The 22646-nt window shown below is 38.5% G+C and overlaps 1 protein-coding gene across 3 annotated transcripts in view; it reads left to right on the plus strand.

Annotated features, from left to right (window-relative positions):
- MPPED2 (metallophosphoesterase domain containing 2) overlaps positions 1-22646 on the plus strand; it is a 101889-nt gene that overhangs the window by 47365 nt on the left and 31878 nt on the right. For all 3 annotated transcript variants that reach the window (XM_057411009.1, XM_057411010.1, XM_057411011.1), the window contains one exon: positions 9126-9351. In XM_057411009.1, the coding sequence (XP_057266992.1) occupies positions 9126-9351 (226 nt within the window). The remainder of the gene's footprint in view (positions 1-9125; positions 9352-22646) is intronic.

Below are 22646 nucleotides of genomic sequence, written 5' to 3' on the forward strand. Positions count from 1 at the left end.
GACAATTAGGATGTATTTTGTATTGAAAGCTGAAGCAGGTGCGGTGCCTTGGATGTTTAGGAAACTTCAGTCTGAACTGTCTATCTTGAGGTCTTGGGATGCTGTAACATAAATAATATAGTAATTGGAATTCTGCAAAGCCAGGAGGAGAGAGGAGGTGTCAAGAAATAGTAGCAGGGGTGAGATTTGGAACTCCATAGTTATCGCTCTAGACTTTATCAGGCTTAAGGTTTCCTTCTCTTGCTCTTTTATTTTAGTGTTCGGGGTTACTATATGTGCTTAAACTGACAAGGAAGGTATTTGAGGCTATGTGACATTCTGCTCAAGCAATTCTAGGTGGCTAGGAAGAAAAAAAAACCAACAACCCTTCATAACAGGAATTCAGTTCCTTGTAACAACATGATACAGCTGGGGTGATTTGGTTGTCTCTTGGTAGCTAAGAGATGTCTCTGAGGACTGGGTTATTAAAAGGAATTTCCTTACAGGGCTCAGGAGATTCCTGGTATCCAAGCTCATCTTGAAAGACCATAATGGAATGTTTAGGTTTATTTAGAATAAAAAATTAAAACATGGGATTCAGAAAAAATGCTGGAGGTTCATAAGGACCTGCCTGAATATTTTTAATTGATTATAATTTCTCTTTGCATTTGCTGTTTATTTTCTCTTTGGTTTTTATCCTCTGTAAAACTTGCAGGAAAGGACTATGGACTGAAATACTGCACATAGTGCCGTCATATGGATATTGAGCTGAGTTTAGTTCAGGTTTTAGATTTCTCCTCTTCTGTCTAGGAAAAGGAAGAAATGATTCCCAACAAACATCAACATTGCCATCCAAAATGACAAGTGGAAAAATTAAAAATGCCTTTGAAAATCAAACTTGTTTCATATATTCCTATAGACACAAAACATGATCGCAAGGTAAAATTTCCAAAGCAGCTAATTGCTTCAGCACACTGGAGAATGTTACATTCTCAGTTACTAAAAAGCTGTTGTCCTGCTTTAGACAGCAGTCCATGCTTTCAAAACCTGTGGGATATTTAAAAAATATTTTGCCTCATTTCTTCTTTTTCCTTCCAATTTATTTTTCTTGTGATTATTTTTGCTGTCCCCTTATTGTTTTTTCTCTTACGACTATGTGAATTAGTTTACCAACAGTGTACTCAAACATAATGGTTTTGAAAGGAAGGATTTCAGTTCCATGTATAAAAATGGAGAAGTTGCATAAAATATACAGTATGACAGAAATAAATTATGTATTTGAGATTTTTCTTCTCATAAAAAGTGCTCTGACCACCTTCCTGGGAGGCATTTGGAGGGATTTTTTTGGAAGTACTGACTAGTCTTTACCAGGCGACAAGGTGGAGAGGGAGGTGTGTGCCTACTGCTTTGTGCATTGTAAGCCTCAAGACTTTCATGTAAAAATTAGGAAACAAGTAATGGGAACTGGTTCAGAGTGGAAAAAGCCAGGAGAATGTTTTTGGTGACTATATGTGCTTCCTGATTGTTTTAAATATTTGTTTTGAATTAAGATAGGTCCTTAGCATTTACTGGCTTTTTGCAATGTGAAAATACATGTACATGAAAATACCAAGACATTGTCTGTGATAATTATGATTGGCTTAATTACTTTCTGTATAATTGTTTCTCAAGATGACCTCCTTTTTGATGGCTTTTATTCATTTGTTTTAGAAAAAAAAAAAAAGACTTAATTGGAATTGTAAGTAGCAGAGACAAAGGGTATGTTATGGGAAATAGGTCCAGATCTGTTTGTGTCAGACAGCGACTGTTGGGTTTTATGTTCTTAAGATTCATGGAGAAAAATCATTTAAATTGATACAATAAGTGTGTTCACAAGGTAATATCAGCAGCCTATATATTATTTCAAAATCTGGTGAGTTTCTTTCTAGAGGATTAGGTTATATAGTGTAGGGGGGCTCCAAAAAGAAAATAGAATTGTGTATTGATGCCTTTAGAAATACTATTTGAGAGCAATAAAATGTTCCCTGAAATTCCCTCCTGAGTGGAGGAAATGGAGTTTGTTTGCAGTAATTGCATTTTCTAGCATTTGCTTTCGCACTTTCCAATATGAGTTAAGCCAATTGGAACCTGTGATTTCGTTTTGCTTATTGGCAAAAGTACCATGTAAATTGATCTGTGATGCATTTATAGAGAATGCTTTGAAAATTTTGAACTAGAGATGGCTTTTCTTATTAGATTTAGATAGTATTAGGGTTCATTTCTGTATTTTAGCTTAATGTAATAGTAACCAAAAATGTTCCTTTTCAATTTAGTCTTAATCAGGTTCAAGGAGAACATTTATAGTTAGCCCCACTAGCAGAGTTTATGTTCCCTATCCAAGCCAGCTGAAACTGTACCAGGCTGAAATTGGTCTAAAACTTGTCAGCCCTGGTACATTAAGATCTTGATCACAAGACAAAATGTAAAATTATGTTGGACAAAATATATTTCTATGTATATGGCAGTACACGAGCCTTATACACCTTAAACTGTAGGGGTTTAGACGCAGATCTCGTTATTAAGTGTAAATATGGCTAATCCTGTTTAGAGGAACACCCTTCAGCTCTGCCAGATAAAAGATATTTCTGCCTGAAAACCTTATCTGTTTTCTTAAGTGAACACTATTTCACTTAACAGATCTCTTTGGAAGTGTGCACTTGGCATCAATGCAGTTGTGGTGATCCTTCAGATACTGCTTTGGCTGTGGGAAAGGGAAGAGTAGCAGGAACAGTTATTTCTGCAAGAAGCATTTTTAAGAATGAAGGGGGAAAATCAGTCTATTGCAGTGTTCAGAGAGGGTGCTGTGTTCAGAATGTGCTAAATTTAAAGGGAAACTTCATAGCTGTCATCTTTTTTGATGATTTTTTTCTTTTTTTTAGGTGATTTGTTTTTTCTTTTAGGTGTTTGGGTGTTTGTTTTTTCTCTTAAAAGCCTCATTTCTTAGGTTACAGAATTACAAGCCTGACAAGAAAAGCCTTTCCAGGGACTAGCAAGCAGTCTGTGCTGCTTCTGTTTCATATTTCATCATTTTAAAGTCAGTTTGGGAGACTTTTTACACCTAAAGTTGGCAGTGTTGTGGGCTGCAAAATCTGTAGGCTTTTTTTGGTTTTGAGGTTAGACTAAACAAAAAACTTTTGATTCTGTTTGTTTCAAAACAAATAACTGTCATGTATTAACTGATAAAACTTCGGTGAAGCTTTCCCTTTTTCAAGAAAAACATTTCAGTAATAGTAGCCCCGTGAAATTCAAAACAAATTTGAGATCAAAATCCAGCTCACGACAGAATAATGCTAAGGAAGCTGTGGAACACTGAGGTGAAGCAGAAGATTGTTAGTTATGTTGTGCTGCATTTTTTCTTTTAACAGAGAGGAGAAGGGTATTAATCACAAACAGTTACATTAGAATAATGTTGTGGTTGAGACATAAATACGCAAAAGCAAGGAATTGTCACCAGTGTCAGAGCATCATTAAACCAGACCCACAGAGCATTAGGTTGTGCAGGGTGTACAGCCCTGCTTCAGGGTTCATGCTGCATTTGGCTATGTTACAGCCCAGTGTTGTGCAAAATTCCCAGTATTTACCTATGGGAGTGAGAATGAGTGGAAGCATTTGGTTTTGAGTATGCTGGTTCTGCAGTGGCTCAGAGAGGACCATATTTGCTGCAGGAGGTTGGCACCGCGTAGCCAAGTTAGAGGCACTGATGCAAGATTCACTCAGTACTCCCTTGCTTTCATGGGTTTATGACTCAACCGTGGCATTATTGTAACGTAGTTTTTTGTGTTTAATGTTTCTTAGACTTGGTTTTCCATTGCCAGCATGGAAGAAATCCTAATGCATGAGTTTCAGAGGAGAAGGTAGCAGTCTGAACCTGCTGTGTGGCTCGATCCGCAAGTGTGAGTATTAACGCTAGAGCTGTCAGGCCTTGTGGAAATTAATGAAGCCTGACGGTTACAGAGTGAAAGGTCAGAGGCAGAGCTTGCACTTACCTCACATTTCTGTTTTGTTGTGTCTAACAGCGTTTTCAACAAAGGGGAGCTTTAATGTACAAGCTTTAGATTTATCACAGGAATTCAAGGGTCTCAGCCTCTGCTTCTCCCTGTGCTGTGGCCTGATGTTTTCTTTGCATAAAGGCAAACCAGTTAAACTTCCATTCATCTGCTCCTCTTGCTGTATTGCCTGTGTGTGTTTTGCCTTTATTTTTTCTTCTCCAAAATTGTCTTTTGGAGAGAAAAAAAAATTACGAAGAGGCATCTGAACTGATAGTTTAAAAAGCTGGTGGAATACTTTCCATTAAGAAAATCTTGAGAGATCTTGTACTTCAGTTCTTCATATTTCTTTAGAAGCATGTTCTGGGTTTTGTGCATGTTCTGTCTTTTATTTGCCTGCTTTTTTGGTTTTAACTGTTTTGTTCTGTAGATTTCTACAGAAGCTGAGGTAAAATGCATAGAAATTCATGGGTTATATTTCAGCCAGTATGTTGGTTGTCATCAATTTTAGCTATTCCAGTGAGGACTTTTTGTGAAGGCTGTTTGATTACAATAGTCAAAATATTTTCACAGTCAGTGGGTCAGTCTCATTGTGGAAAAGATGTTTGTTTTTCCTACCCAGTTTTGGATCTCAGTACCTGCAGCTGATTGTTGGTGAGAGAAGTCTCACCAAAAGCTTGAGTCTATAGAGCTGTACTTCTTACAGTATAACTGACTTGCTGCTGACAAAGGAGAAATCAGAGTCTTTGAGACACTCTTTCTTTTAAAAAGCTGGAAGGGGCCTATGTTTGTTGCAGTTGTGCTTGTAAATGCTGGGAAGAGAGAGTAACCATGCCCATGAGATGAAGTGGGCTTTCCATGACAAACCTGCATGAAGAGTTACAGAGCTGCTGAGCATTCTCTGGTTGTGCTGGTTGCCCTTGCCTGCTGCCCAGGACTGGAAGGAATGACACAAGGTCTGCTCCTTCAGTGTTCATCTCTGGATGTGTATGTGGTTGGTTATATGTGAATGCTCCACGACCAGTTTTGCACTTCTGAAGCATATATGATACACCATAAATATGAGGTGATTCACTTGCATAGGCATCTCTCCCTCTTTCTGAAGGGATTAAGATTTGTACTTCAAGGTTTCTCAACCTTTTTCTCAACATATGGCCAAAGGGTCTGTGAGGCTCTGAAATGGGCATGGAAATGCTTTAGATTTCATGGAAGTGTTGTGGGGTTTGAATAGTTGATGCATGCTTATGAATAGTCACAGCTTCACATCAAAAGTACTTGCATAGCATTTGTGTGTAAATACAGGTTTCTACCACGACATAGACAGCTATATCCCATTATTTCTTTTATTTCCTTGTGGGTTTTTTAGGTGACAGTATTTAAAAAATAATGTGATTTTCTATTTTTACAGGGACTCGGCAGTTAACATTCATTGCAAGCCAGGCTCCTTTTCATGTCTGGCAGCTCTACAGAACTTGGGCTGTGTGACTAAATTGTGCTCATGAAGTACATATGTAGCATGCTATTAAAATGGGAGTGGTTGTTCAACAGATGAAGGATTTCTAGGAATTTTAAGAATCCCATTGGAACACCTACATATGTAGGTTAAAAAAAAAAAAACAACAACCCTTGCACCCCACCATCTTCTAGAATATTTTCTTGATCAATGCCTGCATCTTGCTTCTACTGTTGAGGACAGGTGTTGTAAAACATCTTAACCAAAATACAAATATATATTGAAGATACACACCTGCACACCCCCATGTATTCACATACATAAATATTTAGGATTTCAAATGAGTCCAGTGTAAGTAACTCCACAGACTTGGTGTCCTAATCATTTTTAGTAGCTTTAATTTTAGCCTCTTGATCTCACCTGTTAAACATTTAACTATTTTGAATTTGAGCTCGGTTATAACCCTGGGAGTTCGTAATTGGGGTTGTGAAGTACCTGTGCTACCAAACAGTCCAAACTCTTTTCCTGCAGTTCTATCTGTTCTCTAGATTCACAGTAGAAATTAGAATTAATAATATTACTGGTGTATGATGGAAAATTTAAAAGTTAGGAAATCAGACTAAGAAAGACCAAATGTAGCTCACAAAAGTTTAGTGAAAGAAAGTGAGGAAATGTCTTTCAGCCTGGGTACTGTGCAACTGCATCTCTTTGTACAGATAGCAGAGGTGTATGTGCAGAGATTAATCTGGTCAAAATGAAACTAAAATACCATGGAGTAAGAGATTTCTGTGTGTGACTGTTCATGCTTCCATATTAAACACAGAGGGTCAGCAGATTATAGACAAAGGGCAGGGCTGCCAAAAGAAAACACTCAAAAATATTTCATAAATTGTATCAGAGACAGTAAATGTTGTGCACTGCCACAGGGCCTTTCAGGAAAGGAAAACCTAAATGCGATGAATAAATAGCTCATGTGATTGCAGGTAATTTATTACTGTGATTAGTGCTATATAACCCTTCCTCAGGGAAGGGGAAAGGAATGGATTTGACTTCCTCTTGCTGCTCCCTTTGCTTGGGCCTGCCTTTTGCTGCATTTGTGTTTTGATGAGCGGTGTTGCTCGTTGCCAGCAAAGTGTGGTTATGGAGTCAGGGAGCTAGGTAGGGACCTGGGTCAGACCTTGGTGCCCATCCAGTGAAGCATGTCTCATCTCGTTGCTGGATGGGGGAACTGGGGCTGTAGCCATTGCATCTGCAGCCATCTCTGGTTACTCTCCACCTCACAGGCAATGGGTGTGCTGAGCTAGAGCTTGCATGTAGGTGTTGATGAGCTTTGGTCCCTGTGGGGTTTTTCCTGGGCATGTTTTGCCTTATTCCTCAGTGTTGATGAATGCTGAAGTTTCATTGGTAGGGCCATGTCCCCTCTTCTCTCACAGGTCTCCCCATCCTGGCTCTCAAGAGGTGACCAAGTGGAACCTGTAATTGCAGTAAATACTATTTGGTTTTCCCTATGGATTTCAGGTGCTTAGTTAAGATGTGTAATATCATATGTATATACGTTCTAATAATCGCTAATGCCACCATTGTTTTATCTGTTCATGTCCTGTGTCTCTTCAAGGCGAGCTCTCTTTTTCAAGGTGTCAAGATTAAAAAAAAACATTGACTTCAAGCAAAAATGTTCCAGACTTAATTTATGAAAATAAATGGGAGAAAGTGTAAAACTTGGACGTTTATCCAGTGAGATGAGACGTTTTCTCTGCTAAGACTGGCAAATGCTGACAGCTTGGCAGAAACCTGAATTTAACTTTTCCATCCTACTTCTCGGAGAATTTTATCACATCTAGCTTGTTTTGGGGGATTGATAGTTATGACAAGTATATCAAATTTCATGCTGGTGGTATCTTTTATGGTTCCTGAGAGAGAAGAAAATAGCAATTTTACCTTGTGCCCAGGAGTCACAGAGAGAAGGGATTGTAGGTACCTGCCGCATCGAGTTTTTAAATAAAAATGAATTTCAGAACAGCCTGTAGCAGAGCGGAAGGGAAAGGAAGAGAGAAAGGAGTGAAGCATAAACTGCAGAGGAGCATTTGTTGCATCTCCCCCACCTATTATTCTAATGCAGCGCTGCAGAGTTATGAATATGTATGATCTCTATTTTGTTCATATGTGACGTGCCTGTGAAGATTTCTGCTTGGAAGTTTGTTGTTTGGTTTTTTTTTTTGTTTGTTTGGGTTTTTGTTTTGTTTTGTTTTGTTTTTTTTCCCAGAGAATTTGTAGGTTTTTGTTTTTTCTATCTGGAATTACCTAATATTGCAGAGATGGTTTTTGTATGCATAACTTGTTTTAATTCCTGTTTCATTGCTGTAAATACTGAAAACCAGAGGGTTTTGACTGGTTCCCTGTAAGTCTTATTTAGGGGTGAGTTAATCTTATCGTAAATACTTGCATCTTTGCTTTGAAACTTACTTTAAAAAAAAACAACAAAAAAGCAGCACAAACCCAAGCAGTTTTGAAAGTTGAAAGACAAGATTTAAATTAGCAAAGCCACATCTATTTAGGAGAACTGTGTTCATGAGAAATATGTAGCATCTGTGTTCCTCAGGGCACCTGTTGGAAGTACCAGAACTAGAAGGGTGTTCCACAGACATTTCCACATATATTTTGCTGCCTTTATGAAAAAGAAAAAAACCGAACCAAGCAAAAAAACAAAACCATCCTTTTCTAAATGATAATTAAGATTAAATACCAAAATAAATGATTTACTGTAAGACTAGGAAATCAGGCTGTTGGTGAAGGCAGTAGAAATTAGCTTTGAAGCAAACTTAGGTGTCATTTTTTTGGCAAGTCACAGTGGGCCAGGTTTTGTAAAAGAACCAAACTTATGAAGACACCACAGTATGTGACCATGTTTTTAAGGGAGTTCAGCACCCAGTATGTTTATTTGGAAGATTTGGCACTGACTGTTGGTAATGAGTGCTTGAAAATCTGTCTCTGAATTCCAAAAATCTGGCTCCATGAGCTTGATCCGTGCCTTTTTCCTTCCAAAGAACAGGAATAGTTGCTCCGAATTGGGGTGGTCAAGCCTGCGTTCCTATTCTCTGACCATCACGGTAGATTAATTAGCAACATTTCCTTTTTCTCACCTTACGTCTCACGTAGACATCTGGGTTTCATGGTTTCTTCTACATGTGTGCTTCTTACAGAAATGAGATACTACTGTAAACTGCATTGCAAGGGAATTAAAGCTTTGGAAAACAGGCTAGGTTTGGAATAAATGCCATCTGAACACGTATCAAAATAAAGGCAAAATTTAAAAAACAGCAGCACCAGTTGCCTAATCTTAGGCTAACCTAAATCGGCATGTCCTCAGCTGAAAGAAAGGGAGCAGTGGTGGTTTGTGCCACCTTTGGAGCTGGTGTGGTGCCTACCAGCTTGATTTGTTTAGCAGTACATGCTTTTTATTATGGCATTGCTTTGTGTGATATTACTTTACATTTATCACAGTTTCATTCAACTGAAGAGGAGCAGCATTAATAACTTCTGCTCAGCATGGAGATGCACATAGACCTGGGATATTTCATTCTGTCACTGCTAGCTGTCTACTTATTGTGCCAGCAATGCTGAAGTGGGAGGAAAATGTGCTAATTAAGTCCTCTTTTTTGTTATTTCAGGAAACCTACCATATGAATATAAAATAGTGATTGCTGGGAATCATGAACTGACATTTGATAAGGAATTCATGGCAGACCTTGTTAAACAAGATTACTACCGCTTTCCCTCTGTGTCCAAATTGAAACCAGAGGACTTTGACAATGTTCAGTCACTCCTGACAAATAGTATTTACTTACAAGATTCCGAAGTAACAGTTAAAGGATTCCGAATATACGGTGCCCCGTGGTAAGTCTCAGTTTAAACTTTCTTTGCTGTTTATTACTTGACCCACAGCAGGAATCATTCCTGTTGAAAATGCATGAAGCTGCTTTGTTGCATTGCCCTGCAGATCAGTGTCAAACTTAAGCTGTAAACTACCCTAAAACAATTCCCCCCCCCCTTTTTTTTTTGGTGTATAAATAGGCTCTATTTAGCCATGTGTGTGAAATAAGGTGAAAGGAATTGCAATTATTTCTATTCTGCCTGCTGAATATCCTTAAAAAATTGTGGACTCAGTATCCACACTGTGCTTGTGGATTAACTGCATCTTAGTATATATTAGGGAAGCTGCATTATGTTTATTGTGCACTGTTTAGGTATTTATGTCTGCTGTGCTAATAGATCAGTATGGCAGCATTTAACACCCACACAGCACAAGGTACAAGGCAGCAGGTGAGTTAAGCATTATGTCTGATCAGTTCTAGGCATTGTTTTCTTTTGCTTGTAAGGTTGTGATAAGGAAAATTCAACCCAGTTTTGATCTCATTCCACCCCTGTGCCAAGCATGCGCTGACCAGTTTTGTACTAAGGAGACTTCCTTATTTTTTCTACGTGTTTTTCAGTTGTGGTGCCTGATATCTCTGTGTGGAGTTTTGGGTAACACTTTTTTTAAATTCTCACACTAAAACCAGCTACAGTCCTTTCAGACTCTACCAGAAACCTGAACTTCATTGGTGGTGATAATCATTACGCTACTCAGCATTCTCAATTGTCAGCTGAAGTACTTAGGTGCTAGTTTATGCATGTCTATAAGAAGGGTTTGTTGTAAGCTTATAACTTACATTTTTGACATCAGGCTTGCTTTAAAGGTGAAAGTAGGAAAGGAAGTGAGAATGGCAGGGGTTTAACCAAAGAATGGAGGAAACCTATAAAGATACTAGAAATTTTCCCCTACATCTCATCTTTATTGACTGTTTTCTTGGCCTGCAGGCCTTGGTGATGCATACACCACACACACTGATGCTTCTGACAGTGCTTTTTTGGGTATTTTGTACATTAGTACTGGCTAGAAAACTGTGATCTAGCTTTCTGTCTCACATGTGTGACTTAAGCTACTAATTCTTTAAATTTAAGTCGTAGCCTTCAGCTAGTAGTTTAAATCAGCCTGACATTGCTTAGTTAAAAAGATCCCCCCAAAACCTCAAACCAACTTCTAAAACCTGCAGTATCAGCTAACTGGGAAAGATTATCTTAATTCAGATTAGGAATCATCTCTTAAAAGACATTTAAAATGATTTTTTTTTTTTAGTAATAGCCTATAGGCAGTCTATTATTCCTTTGTCTCTGCTGCATTTGGAAGTTTCATTTTGCAGCTATATGTGTGGATTTAGAATGTTTGTTCTGAAATATTATGGGGTGCCATGTCAAGGGACTGAGTTGTTTTAACCATATCAAGTGGATGGCATGTGTGTTCTGACCTAGTCATAGGAGACAAATCTTAATTTTGTCTCTATAATCCATTAATAACTGGATTTTTCCAAGTAGCAATCAAGGGGAAATGAAGCTTGATTGCTAGAAAGGCATGCTGAGCTCCAACCAGGTACAGGCTTCTCCCTCCTCAAGGATGTTTTGTTTATGTTTACCTGTGAAACTGTTACCAAAGCATGTCTTGAGCAACTGTTGATACAGATTTGAGGCTATCATTTTGCATATAGCTTCTTAGATCAGCTAGTCTGTGTTTGGAGCATAGAGATGCAGTCTCTTGTCTCTCTTTCTCCCCCAAGCAATGTAATTTCCTGTAAAATATGAAAATTCAGACAGTTTCTGCATTTTAGTTTGTCTTTGAGGGAGAAAGAAGAAGTCGCATCAGATACTAGAAAAATCTGTTTCAAATCTGTTCTGTGTCTGGAAACTGAGACAGAATGATCAGAGAAGCCTGTTAGCACTTCTTAGATTTTTTTTTTTCTCCTTCCCCTCCCATCACGTCTCACTCTACTACTATAAATCTTCAGATTACCCCAGAGGAAGAGAAGTTGGGGGGGGTGGGGTGGGGGGTGTATGTATTGATGGCCTCCTTACCCCAGTTAGTTCTGCCACAGAAGTAGAACCCTGGTCATTAACCCAGAAGATGCACCAACTCTAAAAATGAGATAACGCGGCATATTCAATTTATGTGCATTTTTGCAAGTATTTCCAGGGGGAAAAAATCTCATTTGCTGATAAAGCTACTGGTTTTAATTTAAAAAGAGGGATCAAACCAAGAATAACAGCTGTGATTCTGGAGGTTTCAGCCTGTCAGGGGTTTCTAAGAAGTAATTGCCAGAATAGTGGGAAAACTGGCTGTAAGTCATCTATTTAGAAAATGTAAATTTCCAACTCAGTGTAACTACAGAAAAGAAATACCAGTCAATATTCATTACGTGTTATTACTCATGGTACATATGAAAGCTTTCTAAAGACCTAAGAGAATTCAAGTAGTGTCTCCTAACTTACAATTTGGTAGAATTCGTATGTGGAAAATAACTTACAATACATGGCAGCATTCATGTGTATTTGCAATTGGAGTGTGTGGTGGTGCATATCAACAGCCTCTGAGGAGCAGAAAATTTGAATTTAGCCTGATGGTTCTGAGAGTATTAAATGGCATTAGCTGGAGGGAAGTTGAAAACGAGAGTATCAGCCCCTTAACCAGAAAGGAGCAAAGGTGGGACATGAATCACATTGAGAGCTCAGCTCATTTTCAGAGCTGGAGAATGTAACTTGACATTTTTACACCTTAAATATGAGATTTTTGATGTACCTCTAAGGAGCAAAATGCCTGAAGGTTTTCCATTTGGTCTCTAGATAACAATCCACAAAAACATTTCCCTCTTTCCTTCTGACTTTGTCCTCCGAATCTGGCTTGTTTGGTGGGGAAATTATTGATAGTTTATGCAGTTAAATCTCTTTTAGATTCCAATGGAAACATTTTCTACTTTGGAAATTTGAGATTGAGGCTACTTACTGAACAGGACAAAAAATACAGACAGTAATGGATATATGAATTTTTAAATCTCAGTACTCCCTTTGTGAAGTATACATAAGCATAACTCACACTGATGTGTCTGTAAAAGAGTAAGGAGAGACAGTCTGTTTTTACTGCAGCTTCGGTTGCTGAATATGTATAAGTTTTATTTAAATTCAAATGTTATTTTAAAATACGTGTGTTATTTTAAATTATATTTGGAATTGGTGATCCATGCTAAGGACTGAATTTACTCAAGTATGCTACAGCCGTTTGAATACAAATATTCTAGCAATGCCTGTTTTCTAATGAAGCCTTAAAACTGTTCAAACCACCAGAGAACTGCAGTTAAATGGAGCCAGAATTCGTTTAAACCACGTTTTGACAGAAATAATTGTTCAGGGAGAATAATTTTTTCCTGTTTTGTTTTGTTCTGCTGTTCAGCTCTACAGTTAACTATTTTTTGATGGTTTGAAAGACAGAAATAGTTAAAATGAAAAAGTATTCTGATAAACTTTATTTTGTTTTTGTAGAAATTAATGGTGGTTAATTTCATGAATATTGAGGCACTAGGCTTATTTATGGAATTTAAATCCTGTTCTCCATAAAAATGCCACAGAAAGACGCAAGCCATAAGCAAAAAATAATCCAATAAAGCAATCATTTACATTATTTTTAGGTATTAATAAATGGGCAAATTTCGCCCATAGCAAGCAGAATGAAAAGTAAAACTGAAGATCCAAGCTTTCAGCATATATATTTGTTTTGATGACTATAGAGAGAAGAATCTTTTTGAGGGAAGAAAATGTTTAATATAAAAGCTAATTCAATATAAATCAATACATTTTAATGGTGAATGGAATCAACATTATGGAAATAACTGAAAAGCGCAAATGTAAAAGATTAAAATTAACTATTTAAATAATGACTGAAATCTGTGATTTGCATCATTGTGATGAAAATCAATTCATCCTGAATAAGGCCAGGAATAAAACTCTTCCCTTCGGACAGGAACAGCAGCATTGTTGAGCAATATCCTGCACGTTTGTCAAGTTGTAGCTTGTTCAGGCTCAAGAACAGAAGCACAAAGCTGGCCTCCCAGTTGCTTTTAATGAATACTAGCTGGTTTTTCCTATGTCCAGGAATTTGATCTGTAGGGTGATACAGAGGTCAAGAACAAAGGGCTCACTGTTTCTCACCTCTGCAAAGCCAAGGCTTTCATTTGCTGTTTTTAGTAACTCCAGAGGAAGTGCCCCAACTCTTTTTCAGAAGCAAAATTTTAATTGGCATAGATAATACAGCCTTAAGAAAGTAAGGACAGGTTCAGCCATCTCCTTTAAGGACACTGTTTGGTGCAGTTTTTGTTATTCGCTTTTTGGCCCCATGTAAATTCTGGGGGTTTGCATCACTTTGAAATTATTTCTAACACTCTTTCCTTCTCTGCTTCATTTGCAATGATATTTTAATACAAGTAGCTCCAAGTTAGTAGCTCTCCCTTGAACCAATCACTGTTTTCAGACTTTGTGTTTATCCTGTCAGAAAAGTGTCAGATCTTGATATTTTTGCTTTTCAATTATAAATTTTGTAATGCATCATGGATTTTGCTGACAGTCTTCAAGTTCTTGAAATAGCAAGCAAATTAACAACAGATATTGAGTGTGAGGACTGGAAAACCAATTGGCAACTCACACGATGGGATTCAGATATACTGATGGGTTGGAATGGGTCTAATTTCTTTTATTTTCATAGTCTTAGTTGGCAATTAACTTGTGCCTGAGAAAGGGAGGAATAGAAATTGGACTACTCAGCAATAAAGTTCTTCATTGCTATTTAGTAGTGAGGAAGCCAGGGGGAGGCTGGACAAGATAGTTGGTGTTGTACCAGTTTTTCAGCAGTTCTGGCATTTATGCAGTTGACGTCGGCAACTGAGAAAGGAATTGGCAAAGGCTGAAGTCTTCTGTCTGTGTGTTAAACAAGCACACCACCACTGTAGCATGATTGTGTTTAAAGGTGTAGGCTTCTGTTTCATTTTTCTTGGCACTATTCCTTGAGGTCTCTCGTTTTAGGATCGAAGAATGTATTCCCCCTGGTCTAGAATTGCAGTGGTTTATTTACGTTTTTGCCTTGTTGGGAATGTCACTGATTTCTTTTTCAGTCTCCTTGATATCAGATTCAATTCTAAGTTTAAAAAAAAAAAAATCCTGTTAACTTTTAAAAGCTTTCTTTTTCTCTCCTTTTTTTTTTTTTTATACTATCAGTAGTGGAATGCTGTAATTTTAAATGTAATATCTCATACATAATTTTTAATACTATGATGCTAACCAGTTCTAGCTAATTCTTTGGAAAGCTCTGCATCCAGGCACTGAGGCAGATCATGAAGCCTCTTAACCTTCAGAGTATTCATTACTAGTGTAACACACAGATTGTGTTTGTCTGTTTGTGGGTGGAAGTCTAGCCAATTAAAACAGACATAAAACAGTGGCTCTCCTAACTCTTTTAAATCTCTCCTAGTGTGGAAACAGGGATTTGAATTCCTTCAGAGCAGTACCAAATAGATGATAGTAGGAATCTGCTTGGCGTCTTAATTCTGCTCCATTTTCCTAGAATTCAGCAAAAACTCCAGTAGGCAGAATAATCATGAGCTGTGCTGTTAAGGGGCTAACTATTTATGGTGGTCGCTTGTTGAAGTGTGATTTGCTCAGCAGCAAGGTCATTTTGATACACAAGTTGTGCATTAATAAACCCGCCAGTTGTGCTTGTGTTGGTAGTTGTGTTTTGCTTTTGTGTTTTTCACTTGCTAGCTGTCCAGAAACAAGAAGTTTGATTTCCTTGTGCAGATCACTGGAATAACAGAGTGCTTAGAATTAGGAAGAGTGGGGATTAGCTAGAATACTACAAAACTCCTGGAATTTTTAGCTCTGCTGCTGCAGACTTCATCTTGGGATAAGGTCTGAACCCCCTGGAAAAATGGGAGCTGAGGAAAGAGGAGGGATGGTGAGAGTTAACGCAAATGTGGAGATATGCTGTTCCTCGCAGGATTTGGCTCAGCGCTGTGTGTTGATGCTTGCTTGATTAAATCCTTCTGTGCAGCTTCCACAGTTCAGGACTCCTACTTTTCCATTTTCTTCTATCTGTATGTGTACCATACCTCTTTGTGGTCATCTAGTGCAGAAGGGAAGAAAGCACAAAACTGAAAATACCATACTGTTAAGATTAGCTGAAAATTACTTCATTTGAGGACAGCCACCTTCACAATAGGGGAATGGAGCAGTAAGAGAGGGGCTTGAGCTTTGACAAGCTGATACCAGAAGAGATTTTGTATTGATGCTCTTCAAGCCCCATTACTTTCTTTCCTGTGTTGCCTATATATCCTAAGCAAGAATTAGGGAGCATCTGGGTGCTCCCTTAGGACCCCAGCAAGGAATTAAGTGGGAGACCAAGACTTTGCTGTAGGGGTAGATGGACTACGTGTATCACTAGAAGAACAAGGCCCATCCAGCCCAATGTGTATGAATGTGTGTATGTATGTGTGTATGTTTTAGTGGGATATCTAGATCTAAACAACACATCAGTGCATTTGCTGGGGAGTCATCAGCTGTGCTGCTGGTTTAAAAGCACTGGATGTGTGGATAATGTCTTAAGTCAGGAGTTGTGACCCTGAATGAGAAGAAACTATGTGGGCTGATACCTTCACAGTGCACTTACCAACCGCCCACTTCAACAAGGTACCTAAATGTCATGTTTGAGACATGGTCGTTTCAATGACTCAGTGATATTCGTAATAAGCTTTAATTAAATACATAATTACCAGCTACATCCCATTAAGTTGTAGTTGGAAAAATAGGGATACTTTAAAGTTTCTTTACAAGAATTGGTGGAACAAATGAGAGATTCAGGGGGAAGCTGGGAGAAGGTAGGTCTCATTCTGTGTAGTGTCAGGTGCATAGAATAGGTGTAGTCTGTAGGTGGCTTGCTTCATAATGCATCTATTCAGGACAAACAGGACAGAAATTGGAAGAATTTACGTTGCTTCAGGTAGAGCTGATGATAAAGCTCATATGATGTGGTGGTGATAGAGATAGAAGTGGAAGAGAAATTATGGTTGAAAAACTATTTATTTTTAATACAAAAAGTCGGTTAGCAAGTGGCTAGATTTTGTTAGCTCCCTGTGAAGGATACAATTTCTCATTACTGTCTTCAAGATGATTTGGGTCATATTTATCTAATACTTATTGATCAGAGTGCTAACTTTACCCTGACGTGTGTAAAATACTTAAAGTAATTCACAGAGGCTACGAAATAAAGCAGAAATTGCACAAGCACTTCAAATAAGAGAACACTGATCGTGAATCTCAGCATAGACATAAAGGTCAGGAGTGACAGCTACATTCATCAGGTTTTCATGAGAATGCGTTCAGTAGAATAGATCTGGCACCTTATTTCAGAAGTGGTCAATGCTTACAGATTCAGTTGGAAAATCAATGACACCTCTGGGTGTTTATAACCACCTCTAAAATGTTTAGGTACTAATCTATGTTATGGTTTGTGTGCATCTGAAGTATAAGTTGCTGACATAGAATGCTGGCTCTACTAGTTAAATATCAAAATTTTAATATGGCTGGCAGCTATGTGTGTATTTGTGCACGCAGAGAGACGGCTTAAGCAGTGGTTTACAAGCAGAAAGATACCAACAACTTATCATTGTGCCTTTGTAGATGTGGCTGAGTTGCATAAACCTTTGAGTTAAGTACAGAAGGCCTCACAAACTGCAATGCCTTGCTACCTCCTCAGTTAATTTTGCACAGATGTGGTCATCATTTTGTAGCCTGCATGTGCAGTGTACCTGAGAGTAGATAATGGGAGTTATTACCTAGTAACTGTTCTGTGTTTCTCCTCATTGGTGTTTTAGATAAACACTAAACACAGTATCCTTAAATATATGTGCTTAGCTGTTTGCCTTACCTACTGACGTGCATGGCATGGTTGGAAACCCTGTGCCTATGGCCACTTTGACAAAATAAATTATGCTTCCTAGAAAATGAGCTCATGATGATTTGAAATAATCTAATAAACATGTTGTTGTGTTTATTTTACAAGTAATTTAGTAAGTACTGGAGTTTGTACCCACAGATGTGCCAACCTGTCTGTCCTCTGCTTCTGGAGATCTCTTGCCTTCCGTTTTTATGCTTCAGCAGCATTTGCTGGATGGGTAGGACTGACGAAGTTGTGTGGCCTGGTTCTTCAAACAACCAGTTTATTTGTGTACAAATGTGAATTGTTGTGCGTTATGACAAAAGCTGATGTTTGCAGCTGCTGACTGCATTGCTTTTTTGATTGAGGTTAATGGGTTTGTACCCTGGAAATAGGCTTAGGGATTGTGTATTGCCTCAATCTTTATATAAGAAAGTTTTATGTAAGAAGAAAGGGTCTCCCCTTCCTGGCACAGATTTTAACGCATCTAGTTTCCAAAACTGGGAATGGAATAAAAAGAAACTGTTAGAAAGGTGTTCTCTTTAACACTTCTCTTGGTGTTCCATCTGGGCTGCTTGGGACATTTCCATGCCCTGCATTGCAGGAAAATGGGAGAAGAAAAGCAAACTGAGTGCTAGTCTGAAAGCGGTAGTTCTAAAGTGTTCCTGTTTTTAATATGGGATGCCCCAATACACTTTCACCTCCAGGGTTATGAGTACCTGAACTTGTTTTTCAGTTCTTAGTAAGTTTCTCTCCCTCTTCTCTTTGTGAATACAAATCAGGTTTGTTATTTGTTGAGAAACCTAGGAAGTACCATTTTAAGGAAGAATGTCATCCATTGCCTAATCTGAAGATCCTTGTTCATATATTCCTAGATTTATAAAGTTCAAGAATGACATTGCTTATGATCTTGTGTGTATGGCAGTGGAAGAGAAACAGCTTTTGGGGAAGCTTAGAAAATGTGAAAATAAGTCAAGTAGAAATCACTCTGAAAATACTGTTTACTCTCTCTGTAGCTGAAGAGATAACAAAATTGACCCTTCCGGAAGTTAGAAGAACTTTTTTAGTTCATTCAGGATTTTGCATAGCAGATAGCATGTGTTTTAAGGGAGCACTGGCTACAAGTGGTACCTGCAGTTGTTCTTGAACTCTGAAGCAGGCACAGATTAAGCATTCCATGTTGCCATTATCTTCACTACATTTTGTTGTAACCACTTGTCGTGGTTTAAACCCAGTCAGGCAACTCGTTCACTCACTCTCCCCCTTCTTTCTGTCCCCTACTCCCAGAGGGACAGAGAGGAGAATCGAAAAGAATGCAACTCCCATGGGTTGAGATAAGAACAGTTTAGTAACTAAGGTATAACAGAAATCACTACTGCTACCACCAATAATAATAATGATAAAGGAAATAACAAGGGAAGAGAATACAACACTTCACCAGCCAAACGATAACTTGCCCCCCCAGCCCGACCAAGCACTGACCCATACCTCCTCCAACCCTGCAGTTCCCAACCCTTCTGGCTAGCTCTCCATTACCTCCTGGGCATGATGTGCTGTGGTATGGAATACCTCTTTGGCTAGCTTGGGTCAGGTGTCCTGTCTCTGCTTCCTCCCGGCTTCCCCTCCTACCTAGCAGAGCATGAGGCTCACAAAGTCCTTGGCCAGACCAAAACATCTGTGTTATCAGCTCTGTTCCTGAGCCGAAAGTCAAAACACTGCACTGCACCAGTGAGCCTCATGCTCTGCCGGGGAGGAGGGTAAGCCGGGAGGAAGCAGAGACAGGACACATGACCCAAACTGACCAAAGAGGTATTCCATACCACAGCACGTCATGCCCATGAGGTAACGGAAAGCTAGCCGGAAGAGCTGGGGACTGCAGAATTGGAGGAGGTATCAGTCAGTGCTTGATCAGGCTGGGGGGACAAGTTATCGTTCAGCTGGTGGTGAGGTATTCTCTGCCCTTGTTATTTCCTTTATCATTGTTATTATTGGTGGTAGCAGTAGTGATTTCTGTTATACCTTAGTTACTAAACTGTTCTTATCTCAACCCGTGGGATTTGAATTCTTTTCAATTCTCCTTTCCGTCCCTCCAGGAGTAGGGGGATAGAAAGAAGGGGGGGAGTGAGTGAACGAGCTGTCTGACTGGGTTTAAACCATGACACAGTGGCAAGAATGTTTTGAGTTACAGTCATTCATTGTATGTCAGTACTGTTTTTGTTGATCCATGTATATATAGCTGAAAAGTCTGTTTCCTGCAAATTTTGCAATTCTTTAATATCAGCAGAAATTTAAGTTGTATACTTAAAGTGTGAAAGTGTGCTTTGTTTGAGAGAAGGATTTTGGGTTTGTTTCGTAAATCTTGGAGGTAAAATACAAATAAAATATTCAGAGCCGCAAAGGCTGATTTTCCATCTGGAAGTGTGAGCTGCTTTAGCGCAGAGCAGTGAGGCCTCGCTGTAAGGATGTGCCTGTCGCTGATAATTACTAGCAGTCAAACTACCTAGAGTGTACACCTTCTCTTATTTATATTCCAGTCCTGTAACCTTCCCTATTCTCTTGTGTCTTTGTTCTATTAATCTACAAAACAGGGCTCGACTTGTGATTAGTCCTTGGAGGTTGTTTCTATTAATCAGGCTGCAAAACAGGTCTACTTGGATGTTCTGTTGCAAGTGCTTAATGTGCTTTCCTCATCAGTCCATGGCACAGAGCTTGCTAGGGTTGTCTTAAATGGCAATGAAATCATTGATGTGTCTGCTGCACTTTCGTTGTGTTTACGTCTTGATTGTGTTGCTGTAAGATAGGGAAAGTAGAAAGGAAAATAATTGCAGTCCGATAGAAAATGGCTTAAGTTAGTGACATTTGTGGCTGAACATTGATAGAGAGCAAACTAGAGCTGCAGGATGGATCCTGTCACAGCAGAACCACTTGCTAGGTGTGTCTTGGATGAGAAGAACCTGCCCTACCTTTAAATGCAAGCATTAAAACTTGAGATTTGATCACAGGGGGCTGTTTTAAACTATTTTATATAGAGTTCTAAAGGTGAATCTATCCCCATAATTTTTAAAGGGTCAGTTAAGATAGAGTATATTTTTCTGCAGTAGATAGAAAGCCAGGCAGATTTCTGCTGATGTATGTGTAAAAAAAATAATCTAAGAGTTGGTGGAATATAGACAAAAAAACTCAAACTGTAACACTTCTATTATTAGAACTTACCATAAAATTTGAACAATAAACAGCATATGTAGTGAGAATCTAATGTAGCTTCACTGTAGAAGATATTACTTACTATAAAAGCGTAATGATTTATGCTTCTAATTAAATACGGAATTTCCTCCCTGTAGGAGGAAAGTATCTATTTAAAATGTATCAGAAGACACACACACCAGATCCCTAGTTATTTTTTCTATACAGTTCCTTTGGTTTTATTTCTTTTTTTTTAAGTTTTTGTTATGTTATGTATTTCTTTGCCAGCTCACTAAAGCCTGTCACTGAGCTGAAGAACTTAGGCTTCTGTCTGGGAAAAAACCCTGGTCCTGAGGCAGCAGGGTTGGTCTCAGCTGCTGTGCTTGCCTCTCACTGTATTCATGCCTTGTTTTTTCTGTATTCCCACAGCACACGCTTGAGTTTCTTCAGTGCACAAGCTTAAATTCCCAGCCTTGGCAAAACTGGCCTAGTCTTGACTTCTAGTGAAGTCCTCACCTGAGTTCTTGTTGGCTATGCTGAGAACTGATCCCTTTCTGCCATCGTTTAGCCGCTTATATGGAAGGCTTTGTGCTTAAGAGCGCTTCCTAAACTCATTGTGCCTTCACTTTGTTGTGTGGCTTGAGGAGAAGATGGGATGCTGAGTTACTACCTATTTCCTGCAGCAAACCTGAGCCGTTCCAGAGGGCTAACCATGTGAAGGTGCAGTATAGTAAAGCCATTTTTCAGAGGTTTGCAGACTAGTAATAACAGCCACTTAAATTAGTAGTAGTTTTGCACTGTCCAGCGTGATTTTCTTTCCAATTCTAGCCATCTCCAGATAGTGCTGTTTCAAAGCCACCACGCTAAAGTTTTACATATAATCTTCATGTTAGGAATTCAGAAGAATTAGGCCCTCAGGTGGTTTTCTCTAGTCCTCTTTTGGTAATTTTATTTTCACGAGCTACTTCTACTGTTTTTTTTTTTCTTCTTCTTTTGTATTGTTTCATCCTTCCTTATCATTTCCCCAGTTATCAGAGAAATCACTCGTCCTGCATTGATTCATTTCAGCCAGAGTCTGGAAGGCACAGAGAATCAAATTAACTAATATTTTATTTTTGCATGTGATTAATGCTAATGCTGCCAAAGAAGAAAATACTTTACTGTGATTTAATTTTCAATCTCCAGTTGATTCCTGGTGATTTAATTTTGCAGAAGGTTGTCTCTCTGCTTATTGTCTCTTATGGACACATTGAAGTTAGAGACTAAAAAGACCTATTAAGTCATTCTGCTATTGTAGGATTGTCTCCTGTGTTGTATTTTTGTCTGTTTTACCCAGTTTTAATGAATGAATGAATTTTAGTTAATTCCTTTCAAGATGGTTCGTTGGTGTAGTAGGTATTAGTAATGGTAACTAATTTTCCTATGTTCAATTTTTTAAAAATCCAAATTGCACCATGTTTGATGAGATGGGCCTGAAGGTTTCTCGTACCTTTTGTGACATTTTTTTTCTTTTACTTTTCAGGCCCTGTGTCAATTACAGTATATATTCGGTGTTTGTAATCCCCTCAGATTTTTTTTTGCTATTTCTTATTTCCGGTGAGGTTTTTCTATGTTCCTGGGTATTGAGGTTTGGCTGGTTGGTTGCCTAGTTTGGGTTTTGTTTAGTTTGGTTTGGGTTTGGTTGTTTTATTTTTTCTAGAGGCTGAAACCAAACCGCACTATCTATCCTGCATGGATGTCACTAACATCCTGTATGTTGAGTGGATATTGGCTAGTTGAAATACCGATGTATTTTGGTAACCATGTATTTCATGGCTTCTCCAGAAAGTCTAGTCATGTGTCGTGCTGTGTTTTGATGTCTTGCAGTACATCCATGTGTGGAGCTTATATCGTTTCCTTCTTTTTCCCATTCATGTTGCAAGCTCATACATAATTTGCGGTCAGCTGCTTCCCCTGGGTCTTTTGTATTAGCCTAATGGGCTTTGGATTTCTTCCTCTCACTGATTATTTACGTGTTTTAATTCTCCTCAGATATATTATATGCCTGTATTTTTTCAGAAGGAATGCTGTTTTATTCTCTCAGTGTTTCTAACCTCCTTTTGCATAATTTCTTTCCCCACTGTCGTGTTTATAACACCTCTCACTATATTGAAATCTGTGAATT

Source organism: Pezoporus wallicus, unplaced genomic scaffold, assembly GCF_028554395.1.
Source record: "Pezoporus wallicus isolate ANWC-B61680 ecotype Strahan unplaced genomic scaffold, APGP_CSIRO_Pwel_v1 contig_5958, whole genome shotgun sequence".
Lineage (NCBI taxonomy): Eukaryota > Metazoa > Chordata > Aves > Psittaciformes > Psittacidae > Pezoporus > Pezoporus wallicus.